Source organism: Carassius gibelio, chromosome A22, assembly GCF_023724105.1.
Source record: "Carassius gibelio isolate Cgi1373 ecotype wild population from Czech Republic chromosome A22, carGib1.2-hapl.c, whole genome shotgun sequence".
NCBI lineage: Eukaryota > Metazoa > Chordata > Actinopteri > Cypriniformes > Cyprinidae > Carassius > Carassius gibelio.
The window spans coordinates 20107847-20128002 of record NC_068392.1 but is presented as its reverse complement, the minus strand read 5'-3'; the positions used below and the strand labels follow the sequence as shown (position 1 = coordinate 20128002).

The window sequence follows — 20156 nt, the reverse complement described above, 5'->3', positions numbered from 1 at the left end:
ATACCTGCATAAGAGAATATATTTTGTTTTACAGGCTGTCACGCCAGCTTCAGCTCAATTTCACAGTGACACTGCCAAAAAACATAACATTCCCAATATATTGTGAATAAAATAAATAAAAACAACTTAAACATCGTGTGTGTGACTTGTTTTCAACCAATGCTAACAACTAATCGGTAGCATAGAATACAGCATACCTCAGTTCGGGAGAAAGGCAGAAAAGACCGCTCAAAGATTAATACAGCGGATATAGCTGCCTGGACCGAACCACTTTGTTGTAAAGAGGAGGGAGGGGGGCGGTCGAACCATCACCTCTTTACAGACCCTTTTTTAATGAATTTAATGAATATAAACACTTGTTTCAATAATAGTAAAACAGCCTTAAATGTATAATAACAGAAAAATCTTGTGAAATAAAACCATTTTAACCTCGTTACACTCACCCCCATTGATTTCACTAGATTTTACATAACATCATAAAAAGAGTAATACATAAAAAAAAAACAAAAAAAAATAAATCATGCCCAAAATACTCAACTCTACAGTTAGATGACTCAGCAATCAAGTGTATCTCCCAAACATGAAGACTGAAGAAAGTCTACCAACATTATCGCTGTGCACAGAAGGACTAGGAAAGACAAAGGTTAGCTACTCCTTTACCTAACCATAGGAAGACATGCCATATACACATCCTATCGACAAATTACATCCAAGATTGCATAATTGTCTATTGTCATAGACTACACATAAATGTGTTTTTTTTTCTTTACAAGGACATTTAAAGCGTGAAATGAAGGAGAAAAAAAAAAAAAAACAATAATAATAACACATGAACTCGGTATCAACTCTTCTTGTTTTCTCCAAACGAGATCGACAAAAGATAGGTTAGATATAGTCTTAATGAGCCTATTTAACGGCTATACCAGTCTGAATGAGCCTATTTAACGGCTTTACTAGTCTGAATGAACCTATTTAACAGCTTTACTAGTCTTAGACTGTACACTATTACACATTAACCCTCTTAAACAAAATAGAAAACAGAAAATGTATCAATAGAAATTGTAACAACAGAACAAAAACAAAAAAAATATATATACACACACAAGTAACCATCTACCAATTACTCATAGTATCATTTTCTTTTACCCAAAAAGATTCTTAACAAATTGACTAGACATAGTCTGAATGAGCCTATTTAACGGCTTTACAAGTCTGCCATGTCTAGTACGATAACCCTCACTCTGCCCAGGCCTTTCCACTGACAGCTCCTTTCCAAAGGTAGATGGTTGTACAGAGGGGGGATGCTCATTAACCAGGCTTTCTTCGTGAACTGCCTTAATCTCAGTGACATTCTCCTCACTCAAATTGACACTTGTTGCCGAATCATCCTGATTCCCATTCCTTAATTCAGAGTGGTCACAACCACGTTTATCATTGCCCACATGGAAATCAACACCAGTAACCGCAACATCACACTCACTGGTAGCAGAAGTTACCAACTCCCCCTCAAATTCTACATCATCACTTTCGTGAACAGTTTCCTCACACATCACATTCTGCTCATCCACTTCATCTCTATGTGCGACAGAACCACCAGACCTGCTAGAGTGGTCAGCAACCCACTGAGTAGTCCTTTCTTCTGCAAGCTGCTCAAAACTAGAGTCCTCAGGTTCATCACCACTCATACTGGATAACTGTTCCTCGACAGCGCCTGCATCAAGCAAAGGCAGAAAGTCAACCGGCATAATCAGATTCCTGATTTTAACAACGCCCAAAAGGCTTCTGAGTTTGTACGTGTTCATTAAGGAATTTTTGTCAATCACTACATAAACTGTACTCTCCCAACGATCTGCCAGTTTCTTTTTACCTCTTTCGCCTTTGTTGGCTAATAAAGCTCTTTGCCCAATGTCAATTGACTGTCCTTTACACCTTTTGTTATACATTTCTGGTTGTTTGTGTTGTTGTTTTTCTGAATGGGACTGTGCAAGCTTCATAGCTTCACAGAGGTCTCGCTTGAGTGACTGCACATACTTATCAATGTCAACTGTTTCTCCACTCAAAAGTACAGGTTCAAACATCAGGTCAACGGGTAGTCTCGGAGTACGGCCGTACATGAGAAAAAAAGGTGAAAAACCTGTAGTTTCGTGAACTGTACAATTATATGCAAAAGTCAAGGTGTTCAACATTTGTGGCCATCTGACTTTAGATCTGGGGGGCAGTGCACGGATCATGTTACCAAGAGTACGGTTCATTCGTTCTACCTGGCCATTGCCCATTGGATGGTACGGTGTGGTGTGCGTTTTGTCAATACCAGCCAACTGACACAGCTCTGCAATCAATAGACTCTCAAAATTGGCGCCCTGGTCAGAGTGAATGCTAACTGGAAAACCATACACGCAAAAGAAGTTATTCCAAAGAACCCGTGCCACTGTCTTCGCAGATTGATTAGCACAAGGATATGCACACGCCAACTTCGTGAAATGGTCAGTGACTACTAAAACGTCAACAGACTTATTGTTGTGGTCTTCAGCTGACCAAAAGTCTATACAGACTAAATCGAGTGGCGACGAAGTGGTAATGGAAACTAATGGGGCCCTAGCCTCAGGCTCTGGGGCTTTACTCACAATGCATCTCTTACAGTAGTGTACGTAATCCTTGACATCTTTCTCAATTGTATCCCAATAAAACCTCTGTCTGGCCAACCCCAATGAGCGCTGCTGACCCTGATGGCCCGCGTCATCATGAATGCCTTTCAATAGTGCCATTCGGAGCGATTCCGGCACAACATATTGGTAAACCTTCTGTTTGGTCACTGGGTGCTTGGACACACGATACACTATTCCCAGGCGGGTGGTCAGTTTACCCCACTGTCTCAATATCCTTAACGTTCCACGTGATTCATGAACTTTTTCGCGTCTAGAGGGGCGACGACCGCGGTCAATGAAAAACTTGACACGACCCACAACACCATCATTGACTTGTTTGCTAAGAAGTACATCATGAGTGAAAACGGGAACCGGGTTCTGCCCCACTGCGACAAGAGATTCCAAGTACTGCACATGTGAAATAGCTCTTACAGTACCAGCATCTTCCCAATGCTGATGTGTCCTCATAACAGCAGAAACCTCATCACTGCACACATGTACACTTCCTGTAGTACACACAGCTTTCACAGTAGTGTCCACAGTGCCAATCTGAGCAGTCACACCCCTCATCTCAGGAAGCTCCGCCGAGAGCCGAAACATATTCTGAACTTCATCCGTTTTGAAATTGTCTGCCTGCGTAAGAAGGGTGGAATAAGGAGCTCTAGTAAGTCTGTGCAAAATTTTTGACTGCACAAAAGGCTCTCTGCTGAGGGCATCAGCCACCACATTTCTAGGGCCTGGAATATACTGGATGTCGAAGTCAAACAGTGCCAACTGCGCCACCCAACGCTGCTCGCAGGCATCCAATCTGGGCTTGGTCAGTATGTACTTCAAGGGATTGTTGTCGGTCCACACAGTGAACCTGTGACCACGCAACCAATGGCTAAATTTATGACAAATTGCCCATTTCATTGCGAAAAATTCAAGGCGATGTGCTGGATATTTTGCCTGAGCATGATTTAGAGACTTGCTGGCAAAAGCTATAGGTTGTGCTCTCTCACTGTTGTGTTGAACTTGCGACAATACTGCACCAAGTCCAGATGTAGACGCATCAACAGATAAAATGAACGGCTTACTAAAGTCAGGGTGAGCCAAAAGTACTTCCTCAACGAGTGCTGCCTTAAGATTCTGAAATGCCTGTTTACACTCCTGAGTCCAATCATCTGGGACAAGTTTGCGGGACAGCGAAGGCTTTTTCCTACTTTTCGAATGCCGAGGCCTTTTCTGACCACCAGTCAGAGCAAACAAGGGTTTAGCCAGTACAGAACAGTTTTCAATAAAATGCTGGTAGTAGAAAACCATCCCTAAAAAGGAACGTATTTTGGAAGGAGATGGAGTGACACCATCTAACTCCATCAAATCAGCCTCTTTAACCTTGACTATAGCTTCTACTTTACTCGGATCCCTCGAAATTCCATGTTGGGAAATTACATGACCTTGAAATTTAACTGAGCGCCTCAAAAACAGACATTTTGAAGGTGAAAGTTTCAAATTATGCTCCTTCAGACGCTGAAATACCATTTCCAAACGGGCTAAGCCCTCTTCTTCAGACTTCGCAAATACCAACAAATCATCAAGGTAACACGGAAGACTTAAAAAGTTCTGGTCACCGAATATGGTAAGCATCATTCGCATAAACATGGCTGGGCTATTACACAGACCCTGTGGGAGACGATTGTATTCGTGCAATCCTAGCGGTGACGAAAACGCAGTATACTTCCTGTCAAACTCATGTAGAGGTATGTTGTAATAGCCAGCCGTCAAGTCCATGGTACTAAAGAACATGTTTCCCCCCAACGCAGCCAGGACGTCGCTCTGATGTGGAAGCGGATGGGCATCTTTAACAGTTCTGGCATTAAGCCATCTGAAGTCGGTGCAAATTCGTAGATCGCCATTCTTTTTCCACACGAGAACCAAGGGAGAGGCAAATTCACTACAAGATTTACGAATTATGTCTTTTTTTTCCATTTCATCCAAGGTCTCTTTCAATTTGTGATAATGAGCAGGCGATATTCTACGATATGGTAACCTGAATGGTCGGTCATCTGTTAGTCTAATACGATGGCAGAAATCCTGCGCCTCACCACAATCTAGATGATTTCTCGAGAAGACAGACTCATAGGCCCCAATCAAATCAACAAGTCTCTCTTTACACTGCACAGAAACTTCACAGCCACCAATTGGAATGGAGCCAAGCCCTAGCTTTTCCAGCTTATCGTTCACATCACAGATGTCACTACACACACTTCTCACAGTGAGGCTACCACAGGAACCATTACTTCGCACTTCCCCCATATTTTGGTGAACAGTCAAAGTGTCAGACAACTGATCAAAATCCTCTAAAGCAACACAGGGAAAAACGTCTGCAATTTTCGAATTTCTGCGTAGAGTTATTTCTGCATTGGTGGGGTTGATGATCTTCATGGGTAGCCACCCATCTCCCCACAATGGAGAAACTATTTGCCCAACCATTATCCGTTTGTTCACACATGGAGATGCAAAAGGCTCAACAACAACCGTACTGCCAGCTGATAACACGGTACCCATGGGTAAACGACCCCACACCAAATGTTCAGTCATAGGCTGAAGAGTTACAGCACCTTTCAACTTCAAAGTTCCGACCTTGTCAGGGATGGACTCCCCTCGCCATCTCTCTAGGTTAGACAGAAGACGAAGAAACTGGCTACTGTCACTCTGGCCCGGTACATCAGGTTTACTCATAACACGCCAAAATCCATCATTTGACTTAAGTGGCTTAAGCACATTGGTACCCAAAACAATGGGATCAAACTGTCCTTCAACAAACAGAACTGGGACTAAAAACTTGTACCCATAAACTTCAAGTTTCAAATCACACAGCCCTAAAGGACTGGTTTGTTTACCCCCACAACCCACTAAAATAATATCCGCTGGGACAAGCATGTCGTCTGTAAACACACAATGTCTGTGTGAGAGCCACAGGCAGCCTGAAAAGCAAACATACTCCAGTCAGTGTTTTGGATCGAACGTGTAGCGTCCGGTTAGCTCAATAGAGTTGTTGGGTACTTTGCTGTGTAGCCATGTTTCTGTGAAAACCATGACATCGCAGTCCAGAAGTCTCTTACTGTGGGTGATGCAGAGTCGTAACTCATCCATTTTGTTCACAGATGACCGCACATTAGCGAGGGAAATGCTGGGTAAAGAGAGCCGGAGTGGTGTTAGCTTTAGCTTGACTCCTAGACCTCCGCGCTTCCCCCGCCTTTGTTTACGATCTCGACGCCACCTGCGAGCACTTCTGACCGGCTGGGTAGAGTGCGTAGCCTCGGGTGATCTAGCGATCTCAGGGATGAGTCGAAGATTGGTGATAGAACTGCTGGTAAAGTCCTCACCGATATCCAAAAGCTCCTGTCGGGTGTATGATATTAAAGCAAAGCTGTTCAGTACGAACAGGCCCGAGATGAGCAGGAATAATACTGCAAAATTGCAAAAAATGTCAGTGTAACCGTCTTCTTCTGTCTGCGTTGTGTTGTTAATTCAGTGCAAAAAAAGACAGGAGAGCACCAGATTGGGTCTGCATAAGAGAATATATTTTGTTTTACAGGCCGTCACGCCAGCTTCAGCTCAATTACACAGTGACACTCAGTTCGGGAGAAAGGCAGAAAAGGGAGAAAACGAAGGAAGACAAAAATAGGGTTTTGTCAATGCATACCTGCATAAGAGAATATATTTTGTTTTACAGGCCGTCACGCCAGCTTCAGCTCAATTTCACAGTGACACTGCCAAAAAACATAACATTCCCAATATATTGTGAATAAAATAAATAAAAACAACTTAAACATCGTGTGTGTGACTTGTTTTCAACCAATGCTAACAACTAATCGGTAGCATAGAATACAGCATACCTCAGTTCGGGAGAAAGGCAGAAAAGACCGCTCAAAGATTAATACAGCGGATATAGCTGCCTGGACCGAACCACTTTGTTGTAAAGAGGAGGGAGGGGGGCGGTCGAACCATCACCTCTTTACAGACCCTTTTTTAATGAATTTAATGAATATAAACACTTGTTTCAATAATAGTAAAACAGCCTTAAATGTATAATAACAGAAAAATCTTGTGAAATAAAACCATTTTAACCTCGTTACACTCACCCCCACTGATTTCACTAGATTTTACATAACATCATAAAAAGAGTAATACATAAAAAAAAAACAAAAAAAAATAAATCATGCCCAAAATACTCAACTCTACAGTTAGATGACTCAGCAATCAAGTGTATCTCCCAAACATGAAGACTGAAGAAAGTCTACCAACATTATCGCTGTCCACAGAAGGACTAGGAAAGACAAAGGTTAGCTACTCCTTTACCTAACCATAGGAAGACATGCCATATACACATCCTATCGACAAATTACATCCAAGATTGCATAATTGTCTATTGTCATAGACTACACATAAATGTGTTTTTTTTTTCTTTACAAGGACATTTAAAGCGTGAAATGAAGGAGAAAAAAAAAATAATAATAATAATAATAACACATGAACTCGGTATCAACTCTTCTTGTTTTCTCCAAACGAGATCGACAAAAGATAGGTTAGATATAGTCTTAATGAGCCTATTTAACGGCTATACCAGTATGAATGAGCCTATTTAACGGCTTTACTAGTCTGAATGAACCTATTTAACGGCTTTACTAGTCTTAGACTGTACACTATTACACATTAACCCTCTTAAACAAAATAGAAAACAGAAAATGTATCAATAGAAATTGTAACAACAGAACAAAAACAAAAAAAATATATATACACACACAAGTAACCATCTACCAATTACTCATAGTATCATTTTCTTTTACCCAAAAAGATTCTTAACAAATTGACTAGACATAGTCTGAATGAGCCTATTTAACGGCTTTACAAGTCTGCCATGTCTAGTACGATAACCCTCACTCTGCCCAGGCCTTTCCACTGACAGCTCCTTTCCAAAGGTAGATGGTTATACAGAGGGGGAATGCTCATTAACCAGGCTTTCTTCGTGAACTGCCTTAATCTCAGTGACATTCTCCTCACTCAAATTGACACTTGTTGCCGAATCATCCTGATTCCCATTCCTTAATTCAGAGTGGTCACAACCACGTTTATCATTGCCCACATGGAAATCAACACCAGTAACCGCAACATCACACTCACTGGTAGCAGAAGTTACCAACTCCCCCTCAAATTCTACATCATCACTTTCGTGAACAGTTTCCTCACACATCACATTCTGCTCATCCACTTCATCTCTATGTGCGACAGAACCACCAGACCTGCTAGAGTGGTCAGCAACCCACTGAGTAGTCCTTTCTTCTGCAAGCTGCTCAAAACTAGAGTCCTCAGGTTCATCACCACTCATACTGGATAACTGTTCCTCGACAGCGCCTGCATCAAGCAAAGGCAGAAAGTCAACCGGCATAATCAGATTCCTGATTTTAACAACGCCCAAAAGGCTTCTGAGTTTGTACGTGTTCATTAAGGAATTTTTGTCAATCACTACATAAACTGTACTCTCCCAACGATCTGCCAGTTTCTTTTTACCTCTTTCGCCTTTGTTGGCTAATAAAACTCTTTGCCCAATGTCAGTTGACTGTCCTTTACACCTTTTGTTATACATTTCTGGTTGTTTGTGTTGTTGTTTTTCTGAATGGGACTGTGCAAGCTTCATAGCTTCACAGAGGTCTCGCTTGAGTGACTGCACATACTTATCAATGTCAACTGTTTCTCCACTCAAAAGTACAGGTTCAAACATCAGGTCAACGGGTAGTCTCGGAGTACGGCCGTACATGAGAAAAAAAGGTGAAAAACCTGTAGTTTCGTGAACTGTACAATTATATGCAAAAGTCAAGGTGTTCAACATTTGTGGCCATCTGACTTTAGATCTGGGGGGCAGTGCACGGATCATGTTACCAAGAGTACGGTTCATTCGTTCTACCTGGCCATTGCCCATTGGATGGTACGGTGTGGTGTGCGTTTTGTCAATACCAGCCAACTGACACAGCTCTGCAATCAATAGACTCTCAAAATTGGCGCCCTGGTCAGAGTGAATGCTAACTGGAAAACCATACACGCAAAAGAAGTTATTCCAAAGAACCCGTGCCACTGTCTTCGCAGATTGATTAGCACAAGGATATGCACACGCCAACTTCGTGAAATGGTCAGTGACTACTAAAACGTCAACAGACTTATTGTTGTGGTCTTCAGCTGACCAAAAGTCTATACAGACTAATTTGAGTGGCGACGAAGTGGTAATGGAAACTAATGGGGCCCTAGCCTCAGGCTCTGGGGCTTTACTCACAATGCATCTCTTACAGTAGTGTACGTAATCCTTGACATCTTTCTCCATTGTATCCCAATAAAACCTCTGTCTGGCCAACCCCAATGAGCGCTGCTGACCCTGATGGCCCGCGTCATCATGAATGCCTTTCAATAGTGCCATTCGGAGCGATTCCGGCACAACATATTGGTAAACCTTCTGTTTGGTCACTGGGTGCTTGGACACACGATACACTATTCCCAGGCGGGTGGTCAGTTTACCCCACTGTCTCAATATCCTTAACGTTCCACGTGATTCATGAACTTTTTCGCGTCTAGAGGGGCGACGACCGCGGTCAATGAAAAACTTGACACGACCCACAACACCATCATTGACTTGTTTGCTAAGAAGTACATCATGAGTGAAAACGGGAACCGGGTTCTGCCCCACTGCGACAAGAGATTCCAAGTACTGCACATGTGAAATAGCTCTTACAGTACCAGCGTATTCCCAATGCTGATGTGTCCTCATAACAGCAGAAACCTCATCACTGCACACATGTACACTTCCTGTAGTACACACAGCTTTCACAGTAGTGTCCACAGTGCCAATCTGAGCAGTCACACCCCTCATCCCAGGAAGCTCCGCCGAGAGCTGAAACATATTCTGAACTTCATCCGTTTTGAAATTGTCTGCCTGCTTAAGAAGGGTGGAATAAGGAGCTCTAGTAAGTCTGTGCAAAATTTTTGACTGCACAAAAGGCTCTCTGCTGAGGGCATCAGCCACCACATTTCTAGGGCCTGGAATATACTGGATGTCGAAGTCAAACAGTGCCAACTGCGCCACCCAACGCTGCTCGCAGGCATCCAATCTGGGCTTGGTCAGTATGTACTTCAAGGGATTGTTGTCGGTCCACACAGTGAACCTGTGACCACGCAACCAATGGCTAAATTTATGACAAATTGCCCATTTCATTGCGAAAAATTCAAGGCGATGTGCTGGATATTTTGCCTGAGCATGATTTAGAGACTTGCTGGCAAAAGCTATAGGTTGTGCTCTCTCACTGTTGTGTTGAACTTGCGACAATACTGCACCAAGTCCAGATGTAGACGCATCAACAGATAAAATGAACGGCTTACTAAAGTCAGGATGAATGATGAAAGACCATGAAGAAATATAGAGCTGAGTATCATCAGCATAACAGTAAAAGCTAACACCATGTTTCCTGATGATATCTCCCAAGGGTAACATGTAGCCTTGAGGTACTCCATAATGCACTTGTGATTTATATAATACCTCTTCATTCACTGCTACGAATTGATGGCGGTCATATAAGTATGATTTAAACCATGCTAATTCACTTCCATTAATGCCAACAAAGTGTTGTAGTCTATGCAAAAGAATGTTGTGGTCAATAGTGTCGAACGCAGCTCTGAGAACCAATAGCACTAATAGAGAGATACAACCACGATCAGATGATAAGAGCAGGTCATTTGTAACTCTATGGAGAGCAGTCTCAGTACTATGATACGGTGGAAATCCTCACATATAGCATTTTTTCTCTAAGAAGGAAAATACAGTAATTGTGAGGATACCACCTTTTCTAGTATCTTGGACAGAAAAGGGAGATTCGAGATTGGTCTATAATTAACTAGTTCTTTGGGGTCAAGTTGTGTTTTTTGATGAGAGGCTTAATAACAGCCAGTTTGAAGGTTTTGAGGACATATCCTAATGACAATGAGGAATTAATAATAGTCAGAAGAGGATCTATGACTTCTGGAAGCACCTCTTTTAGGAGCTTAGATGGTAAAGGGTCTAACATACATGTTGTTGATTTAGATGATTTAACAAGTTTATACAATTCTTCCTCTCCAATGGTAGAGAATGAGTGGAACTGTTCCTCAGGGGGTCTATAGTGCACTGTCTGATGCGATACTGTAGCTGACGGCAGAATGGTAACAATTTCATCTCTAATAGTATTGATTTTAGAAGACTATTATAAACTCTATTTTGGACTATTTGCCATATTTCTAGAGAGAAGAGTGGTGCCACTGTCACAAGGTGACGATCTTTAGGGGCGGAACCAAAATTCGGGAAGTTTGGTTCCGCCCGGAAGTGTTTCCGCCCGGACCGGAAAAACAGAACACCGGAACTTCCGGTAGCGCCGTAAGAGGGAAAATCAGGGAATTCGATGCACCTGTGCCTAGTTAGGGACAGCGGTTGGTGATTGGAGGATACGCTGGACAAGGCAGTACTTAAGGCCAAGATTTCACAGTCTGGGAGCTCTTTCTGGTGTGTGTGAAGCACTGTGTCGTGCCCGTCTTGGTGCGCTGCTGGTAGTGGTGGGCAGAGCGAGGCTTCATGAAACACTGAAACAGTTGAAGCAAAGTGCCGTATTTGTTTCGAGGCTTCGAAACTTTACCGACACCCGTCTCCACGGTGACACCTAGTGGCCAATTGCCCATGTCATCTGAAACAACTTTGACAACAAGCCATTTAAAAATAAATAAAAATATTTTGTTTTCGTTAATGTGGTGATATTTTAAAATCCTATAATAATATCCTATATAATCCTATATCATAATAATAACTAGGTTATTTTGGTCATGAAAAATGAATAAAACAAATAAATCCACAATGGTCTAATTTTTTTTTTTTTTTTAAAGATTTTTATTCAAAAATATTAATTGCTCTGCTGTGGAAGGGCTTAGCCTACTTCTTTTTTTACTGATAATTTCTCCAGCCTTAGAAAAAATCCTCTCACAAGGGACACTTGTTGCTGGCATGCATAGATATTTTTTAGCAAGGACATACAAATGAGGAAAAATCACAGCTCTCTCTTTCCAGTAACTTAGTGGATCATGGGTTCTTGGCAAAAATGCATCTTTTAGGTACTTTTTAACTTCTACTGTGGCATCTGCTGTGGCACTGTGTATCGCCTGGGTTTCATGGATACGACTATCAAAAAGTTCCCATAAACTGTCCTGGGTTTCTGTTGTTGATGTTGTTGTTGATGATGATGATGATGGGCCTGATGTTGACTGTGGCTCTGAATGAAAGTAAAAACAACAATTAGTTACTAAGTCTAAACTGACAGCATATATGAAGTATAAGTCACATAATTATTCAGATGACATAACTCCATAATGTCAGATGAAGAGTGAAACTGCTTACCAGGAGTTGCTGTGTTTGAACGCATCAGCGAAGCACACTCCAGTGTGATCTGCTTTTCAGCCTCCTGGGCTTTGGCAGGATTTCCAAAACCCACATTTTTGAACCTTGGGTCCAGCAGTGTAGCCAGAGCCAAAGCTCTGAATGACTCGTACCCACCACATCTTGAGTGCAGACCTTCTTGCAGGTGTGTGCCTGTTCAAAACACAAGCAAACCATATTGGTTATATTGATAAAAAATAATATGACAGTTGTGGCCAATACATTACATACAGTAGTATGGTCATTGTGGCCTACCTAATTGTGCAGTTGATTCCTGTGCTGATTGGCCTTTTTTCTGCGATAGCTTGTGCTGCAACATCCTGTAAAGTGGTATGAGCTTTGAAGCAGACACTCTCTGTTCCTCTGACAACTCTGTCGTTGCGAGTTTGAAAGGCTGCAGTAGTGACAATGATTCTTGTATAATGTTATACTCAAAACTTGTCAGCGGAGCAGTATCACTGTTTAAATTTGATAGCGCTGCACCCACTGGCTCTCGTTGCTCATACAAGCGCTGCAACATGTCATAAGTGCTGTTCCATCTTGTGTCCACCTCCTGCATCAGTTTCAGAGCTGGTCTGCCCATCAAGCCCTGCATCTCCACAAGCTTGTCCTTTGCTTTGCAGCTGGATCTAAATAACCCCACTATCTTTCTGGCTTTCTGTCGTATTCCATTGATGAGTGGGGTTTGATCTAGGGCCTTTTTTACAATTAAATTTAAATTGTGGGCAAAACATGGGACATGCCGAAGGTTCAGTAGCTGGGCACTTAAGATCATGTTGGATGCATTATCAGTCACCATACACTGAACTTTGGTGGTTATTCCCCACTCGGCCATTAGCAAAGCTTTAGCCTCCATGAGATGCTGGGCTGTGTGTGTTTGGTAAAACCTCCTTACACCCAGTACAACAGTTGCCAGCTTTGCCTCTGGTGTTATGTAGTGGCAAGTAACACCAAGGTATCCGTCCATATTAATGGAGGACCACATGTCAGCTGTAAGGCTAACAAAATCTGCCTTTTTTAGGTCCTCCATTGTCTTCTCCTTAGAAATGTTGTACCTTTCAGTTACCATCGTTTTAAGTGCCTTCCGGGATGGGAGGACATAGCTTGGATCAAGTTTGTTCACAAAAGCCATGAAACCCTCATCCTCCACGATAGTGAAGGGCTGCAAATCCTTTACCACCATGTCTACAAGAGCCTCATCCAATTCCCTCTGTCTGCCTTTTAAAAGAAAATAAAGATAAAAGATTAAAAGTACTTTCACAAAACTAAATTTAAAAAAAAAAATAAAAGCTTTTTCAAGTTTGGAAAAGTTTATGCTCAGTGTGCAAAGACAGATCAAATACAATATAAAATTACAACAATTAGGAAAACCAAAATGTTGTCTTCAAGCCTATAAAAATATCTATGTAATACAGTGACTAAGTTTGTGAGATGTTACATTTACATATTCAGAGTGAAGCTGTTTTCAACATGATTGGGAGTTTTGGAAAAGATTGACGTTACGTTGTAAGGCTGGTGGACACAAGCCTAAGTCTATTTAAAACTATGGACTTTCTAAACAGTGTTACATGAAGTACATATTATATCAAACAATGTATACCTTGTTTAGATGGCCCAGCAGTGTCAGTAGCAGGCCTAGGTACAGGGGGAATGTTACCATCCTCTGCACACTGCAAAATGGCAGGATGAGTGCTCCTCAAATGGCGCATCATGGATGATGTATTGTTGAAGTAGGCTAGCTGCCTATCACAGTACATACATCTCACTTTATTTGGGGTTTCCAAATGGAAATGCTCCCACACCACAGATTTACGGCATCTCTTCTGTGGAGCCTCCATTTCTCTCTATTCTATTAATGTCTATATATATCTATCTATCTATGAATCTATATATTTATGAAAGTATATATATATATATATATATATGAATCTCTCTCTCTCTCTCTCTATATATATATATATTAATATATGAACCTATATATAAATTTATATATCTATGAATCTATCTATCTATATATATATATGAATCTATCTAAATTCTATATCTCTAACTACTGTGCTATCTGTCAATATCTAACTTAGCCTATATAAATGTGTCACTATATCTATCCTAACTATCTGTCACTGTCTTTAGTTTATCAGTAAATATATTTAACTTAAATGTAACCTAAATATAACTAACTAAATCGCACTATAAATGTCAATAAATCGTAAACGCTATCTCAAAATCTTTCTCCTCTCACAAAAACCCACGAGGTGAAGGTGCATTAACTCCTCTTTTAAACTTTGTGGCAGTTGAGACAGATTGGCGATTGTGTGGTTTGTTCCCGCCCCTGTCAATCAAACGCAGACTCGGCAAGCGTGCCACCTGTCGGTCGAGACACTTATGAAACGCGCAGAAGCTTCGTTTAGCCATAGTCACGTGACATGGGTGTTTTGAATCACAGTTCGGAGCAGTGTTTCGAAACATCTACGCTTCGGGATCTCGACTCTGTGTCGAAACGTTAGTTTCGCGTCAGCCATCCCTAGCTGCTGGTGGCTGTCTAACTCTCTCTCTCCCTCAGGCTGGAATTGTATGATTGTGAAGACATCGCGAACCTTAAAGGTTGAGAAGTGAACGGATTATACGGCGAATTGAGACGACGTGAAAAAGGGGATTGGAAGCGGCATTGATGTGAGTACCAAGAGCAAGCCGAAAGTGCCCTGTATATTGACCTGACGTTGTGTAGATCTCCCCAGGAGGAGGAGGGCGGCCCTACCCCTAATATAGCGTGGTGGGAGAGCCGAAGGAATATTTATTGAAGTAGTCACAACGACAACATCACTAGCTAGGCCGCATATTCCATCGCCAGATCCGAACCAAGCGAAGTGAAGGAAGACGGGTGTCCTTTTTGTACACTGAGTGTGGTGAGTGAGTCTTCGTGCTGTGAAAACTTATAATTTTGACGTGGTGCTGTATATTGCTGTGGGTTGCTGTGTATTGCCGTGTGTCCTGTCAGATAAACCCCCGCCTTCACGCACTCCGTCGCGGGAGGACAAGGAGACTGCTGGTTCTAGCCTAGTTCAGTACAGTATATGTTGTGAGCGTGCTTCAGATCTCCGGAGATAGCACGGTACGCTGTGTTCAGCCCAGAGGTGGGAGCTATTCAAAGCAAACTAACTGTGCTTTGTGTCCAATCTGATACCTGTGGAGAGAAAAGGAAAGAGAGAGTGAGTAACACAAGGAGAAACAGAGGAAACCTGTACTTACAGTACGCTGTGTTCAGCCCAGAGGTGAGAGTCATTCAAAGCAAACTAACTGTGCTATTGTGCCCAAGTTGATACCTGTGGAGAGAAAAGGAGAGAGAGTGAATAACACGAGGAGGAATGGAGCGAATCCTGTACTTACAGTACGTTGTGTCCAGCCCAGAGGTGAAAGCCATCCAAAGCAGAGTAACTGTGTTTTGTGTCCAAGTTGATACCTGTAGAGAGGAGGAGAGAGAGTGGATAACGCAAGGAGAAACAGAGGAAACCTGTACTTACAGTACGCTGTGTTCAGCCCAGAGGTGAGAGCCATTCAAAGCAAACTAACTGTGCTATTGTGCCCAAGTTGATACCTGTGGAGAGAAAAGGAGAGAGAGTGGGTAACACGAGGAGAGACCGAGGAAACCTGTACTTACGCCGCTGCCTGTGGAGAAAGAGAAAGCGAGTGAGCACCCAAGGAACGAACTGTGTGAACCAGTACTTACTGTGAGCTGCAATCAGCGAAGAGGTGAGAGCAAAACCAAGCCGAATTAACTGTGCCTTTGCGTCCCAGCCGTTGCCTGTGGAGGAAGAGAAAGCGAGTGAGCACCCCGAGAACGAACTGTGTGAACCAGTACTTACCGTGAGTTGTATTCAGCGAAGAGGAGGAAGAAGGAGGGCGCTACGGATACCTAAGACTCTGGCCGGGCCCCGAGTCCCACGCCCCGGATCCCCGTGGCCCCCTTGCTCCCTGACCTCTTCCCGGCCATAGCCCATCTGGAGGGCCGAGTCAGAGTTTAGTTTTAATTGCCTTTTCCCTATTCCCCAAGCTATTTTTAAATATTTAAATAAAGATTGTTTTATCACTTACTTGTTCTCGTGTTGTTTGGCCATTGGGTTGGCTTTGGGGACCTCCTCGAGGTGGAAGTTGAGAAGGGGTGTGGCTTAGTTAAAGCATAGCCGCCCCTGGGTGTGACACCACCCCAGGAGCATTGAAGACCATCTCTTTTCAACAGGTCAGGTCTGCCCCAAAAGCTCGTCCAATTGTCTATGAAACCTATGATATTCTGTGGGCACCACTTAGACATGAGCAATGACAATCTGCTATGCATCTCGTCACCATGGTAAGCAGGGAGGGGAACAGAGCATATTATAGTGTCTGACATCATGCTTGCAAGTTTACACACCTCTTTAATTTTATTTTTAGTGATCTCCTCTTTTAGTGATATATAATAGACAGAATAAGCATATTTGGCCTGTTTTCTGGGAATGGAGGTGAGAAAAGACTTCCTCTGATGCTAACTGGTTGGATTATCTGAAAATGTTAGTTAAAATAAACTTCATAAAAAAAATAAAAAAAAAAATTCTAAAGTGAATTAGTAACTGAATAAAAGTTAACTGTTCTTTAAACACCAGCAATTTTCCAGAAGAACGTGTATATGAGGTATAGAACATTGAGAACAACATTTGCCATCTGACCTAAAAACATTAAATGTATATACAAATTAAAACATATTTATTAAATCAACTCAAAATAAAACAAAATACATTGTAGATTTCCAAGAATTAAAACTAGAACAGACATGAACAAAACAAGTAAAACTTATGCTGCACTTTGAAAATGATGATATATTAACAAATTAAGACACCATTTCTCTCTCCGGTGAATCAGAAGTCAGCTGCAGTGTTTGGAGACTCTGAAATCAGATGAGCAGAATGTGTCAATGGGTAATATGTGGCCAGCTAAAGCACGCTAACTAAACTAAAATTAATTAATAAACATGTATATTGTACTAAAAGTTAACTTTTAAAAATGTAACATTACGTAGCAGTTGCTACTGTAAGTTAACAGTTAATCAAGATATCTAGACTAATTTTACAACATAAAGCCACTCAAATACATCCATTACAACACTTAGCATTAAGCTTTGGTAAATAGCATATTTATAATGTTTCTGCAAATTCTTCCTTAACGTTACTTTCTTCTGATATAAATCTCTCTGAAGGCTGTGAACACACGCTGACTGAAGGCCGCTGAAGTGGAACAAACGGCTCAAAACAACACTGGATTATAAATACAGGTCGAGAGAAACTATACAACACTGAACCAATTTTAATGTTATGTCCTGACATTTTTTTTATTTATTTAAATGGTTTTATGTATTTATACTTACAGTACCTTTGTCTGATGTATATCTCTCAGAAAATCAGTGTGTGCAACAGTGAAGCACTTAAAGAGGGAATAAATGGCTTGAAATATCTTCATGCTAGAAATATAGATAAAAAAAAATCATACAACATCAAACAACATTTAATGTTATGTTCTTGTAAACATATTTTTCAAAATGGATTTATGTATTCACACTTACCTTCACTGCAGAACACAGGCTCTCCTGTCAGCGCGCCCATGCAAATTCAAACAACAAGCGCCAGGAGGGCTAAGAACAGTGAGTTGATTCAGAAAAGATTAGATTCAAAGGCGTCAAGAATTTAAAGTCTTGTGTGAATCAGCTCTAAATGTGAGGCCTGGCATGTCAGTGTGTGATACAGTACTATTACCTCTATTACCAAACTACAACAAACCCCGAGATACAGCACAACCGCGAATAGTGGATTTTATTTGATTAATCTCACTCAAATTTTATGATTCTGTTAAATAGACTGGATTAGATTCATTCAGTTAGGATTAATTTAAAATGACTGGACGATTAACTTTTAACTGATAAACACCCCGAAAAAAACATGACAGTGCTTGCTCCCTTAATTATTATATTAATTTAATTATATTTTTTATTAATTATTATATTGTAAAAAAAAAAAAAAAAAAAAAAAAACATGACTATTTTACTTACCATGGTAACCATAAAAATAACCACTAACCATAATTTTAGGAGGTAAGCTATTTGCAGTAAAAATGCGATTATACAAATATTAGGGCTGTACTGTAAATCTCTGAACACGTCCAGTGTATACAATCAGAAATACCCTGTATCCGGAAATATCTGTGCATCTCAAGTGTATGGTCGTTTATGGGACTTAGCACACTTGCCTGGGAAATTTTTGTACAGGAGTCGTACACCTTAAGTTCCACTGAAATTTCCCATGTCAGATTTATCCCAGAAATTCCTCTTTTCATGCAGTGCTTGGTGTAATGTTTGGAACTTGTAATGAAGAATTAAAGAGAGAGAGAATGCCTAGTTTCACACATAGACAGTAAAAGAAATGGACACATTGGCCCCATTGGATTCAAGTGAAATCAATTAGAAGCACGCACTGCGCAGACTCAAACTGAGCTTGATGATGCAGATGTCACATGAGCAACCTGTCTGACAATTGTAAGTCTTCTAATCTCTGTGCCAAGAGAAATCTGAGTCACCCACCGAATCTTGCAGACGTTGTTGAATAATTTTGTCCCGTTTCTTTTATGGACTCTCTATGGGCTTCTCCCTTGACTTTATGCCTCCATGCCCCCCGATAACTTCATATACAGTAAAAGATTGCCTGCGAGCTTCTCCTCCTGTCCATACAGTAATTTCTCAATTGTGCACCAGAGAGTCGCATGTTATGACGCAATCGTCAGCCAATTTTTAATAAAAACTGCTTTTACTGGGCCATAACGTAGAATACAAGGTACTCACATTTCACTGCTGGCTATATATGCTATATATAATTGTGTATGTGACAAATAAAAATCTTGAAATCTTGAAAAAGGTAATGGGGCCTTTTATACTTTTTCATGTTTCTTTAGAAATAATTCAATGGAATGCTAACTTCAGGTGGGGGTCCGCTAATCAATGGCGGCACCCAGGGATGCTAAAATATGAAACCCTGCCCCCCTGGTTTCACATCATGGCTGCATCCGAAAACTGAAAAATGCTGCCTTCAGAGTACGCATTCCAAGGTAGGAAGGCATCAAGGCACGTACGAATTCAAAGTTAGCTTTACTTCCTGTCTCCTGAGATGCCTTCATCTGGCCGGTTTTTGAAGGCAGCATAGATGTATCCTTCATATTGCAATCTATAAACATGAACACAGGACATAACATTCCCCTCTTTCTTTAAACAGAACCTCTTAAGAGGGATTATTCAACATAATTGTAGTCTATGTATCAATTCTGTATTAATAAAAAAAATGATCCCATTCAACAAATCTTTTCAATTTCTTTCTCTTTTCTTAAACTAGTATTGTCTTATTCACTCTCATTTAGGGCTGGACGATTATGGCCTAAAGTCAAAACCTCGATTAATTCAAACACTTTACCTCGATTATGATTAATGAATGATTATTTTGTTTCTTATTAGTTTTTTTGCACTCATAGTTCACTTACAAGGTTTGTACTGTAAACAGGGCCATAGTTGGGGTTTGCAGGCCCCCGGTTCAGGTTGTACCAGTGGTCCCTGTTTGAAAATGTTTAATTTGTATGTTCGTTCTGTTTATTTGTTCCTCAACATGCCCGCCACATCCCAGAATGCAACGCGGCGCCCAAGCCCTATTAGGCCCAGTCACTTTAAGAGACAATGAATGCATCCAATATAATTCACATACAATTTTTTTTCTCAACTGTTTACTTTAAGACATATCTGACAGTTTTTCCCGAACATACTATCCAAGACGGGTATTTTCACATATTTTTTATGTATTTGTCGGTACAAGAGCAAAAACAGACAAATTCGGTGTTCAAGTTTTTGAGTTGCCTCTCTCTGCGTGAGCCTTAACAGCAGAACACTGCGGTGCTGAAGTGGGCTCTTACACATCCTTTTCTGTTTGTTTAAACTGCGATTTGTTCGTTGAGGTGCAGGAGGAACTTAA

The 20156-nt window shown here is 41.2% G+C and overlaps 1 protein-coding gene across 1 annotated transcript; it reads right to left on the bottom strand.

Annotated features, from left to right (window-relative positions):
* Positions 1-11556: 11556 nt before the first annotated feature.
* LOC127943312 (zinc finger BED domain-containing protein 4-like) lies at positions 11557-13895 on the bottom strand. Its single transcript, XM_052539676.1, has 4 exons — positions 13727-13895; positions 12382-13344; positions 12088-12279; positions 11557-11962 (listed from the first exon to the last, which is right to left on the bottom strand). The coding sequence occupies exons 1-4, from the start codon at positions 13881-13883 to the stop codon at positions 11574-11576; spliced, it is 1701 nt and encodes a 566-aa protein (XP_052395636.1). The 5' UTR covers positions 13884-13895; the 3' UTR covers positions 11557-11573.
* Between the last annotated feature and the right edge of the window lie 6261 nt (positions 13896-20156).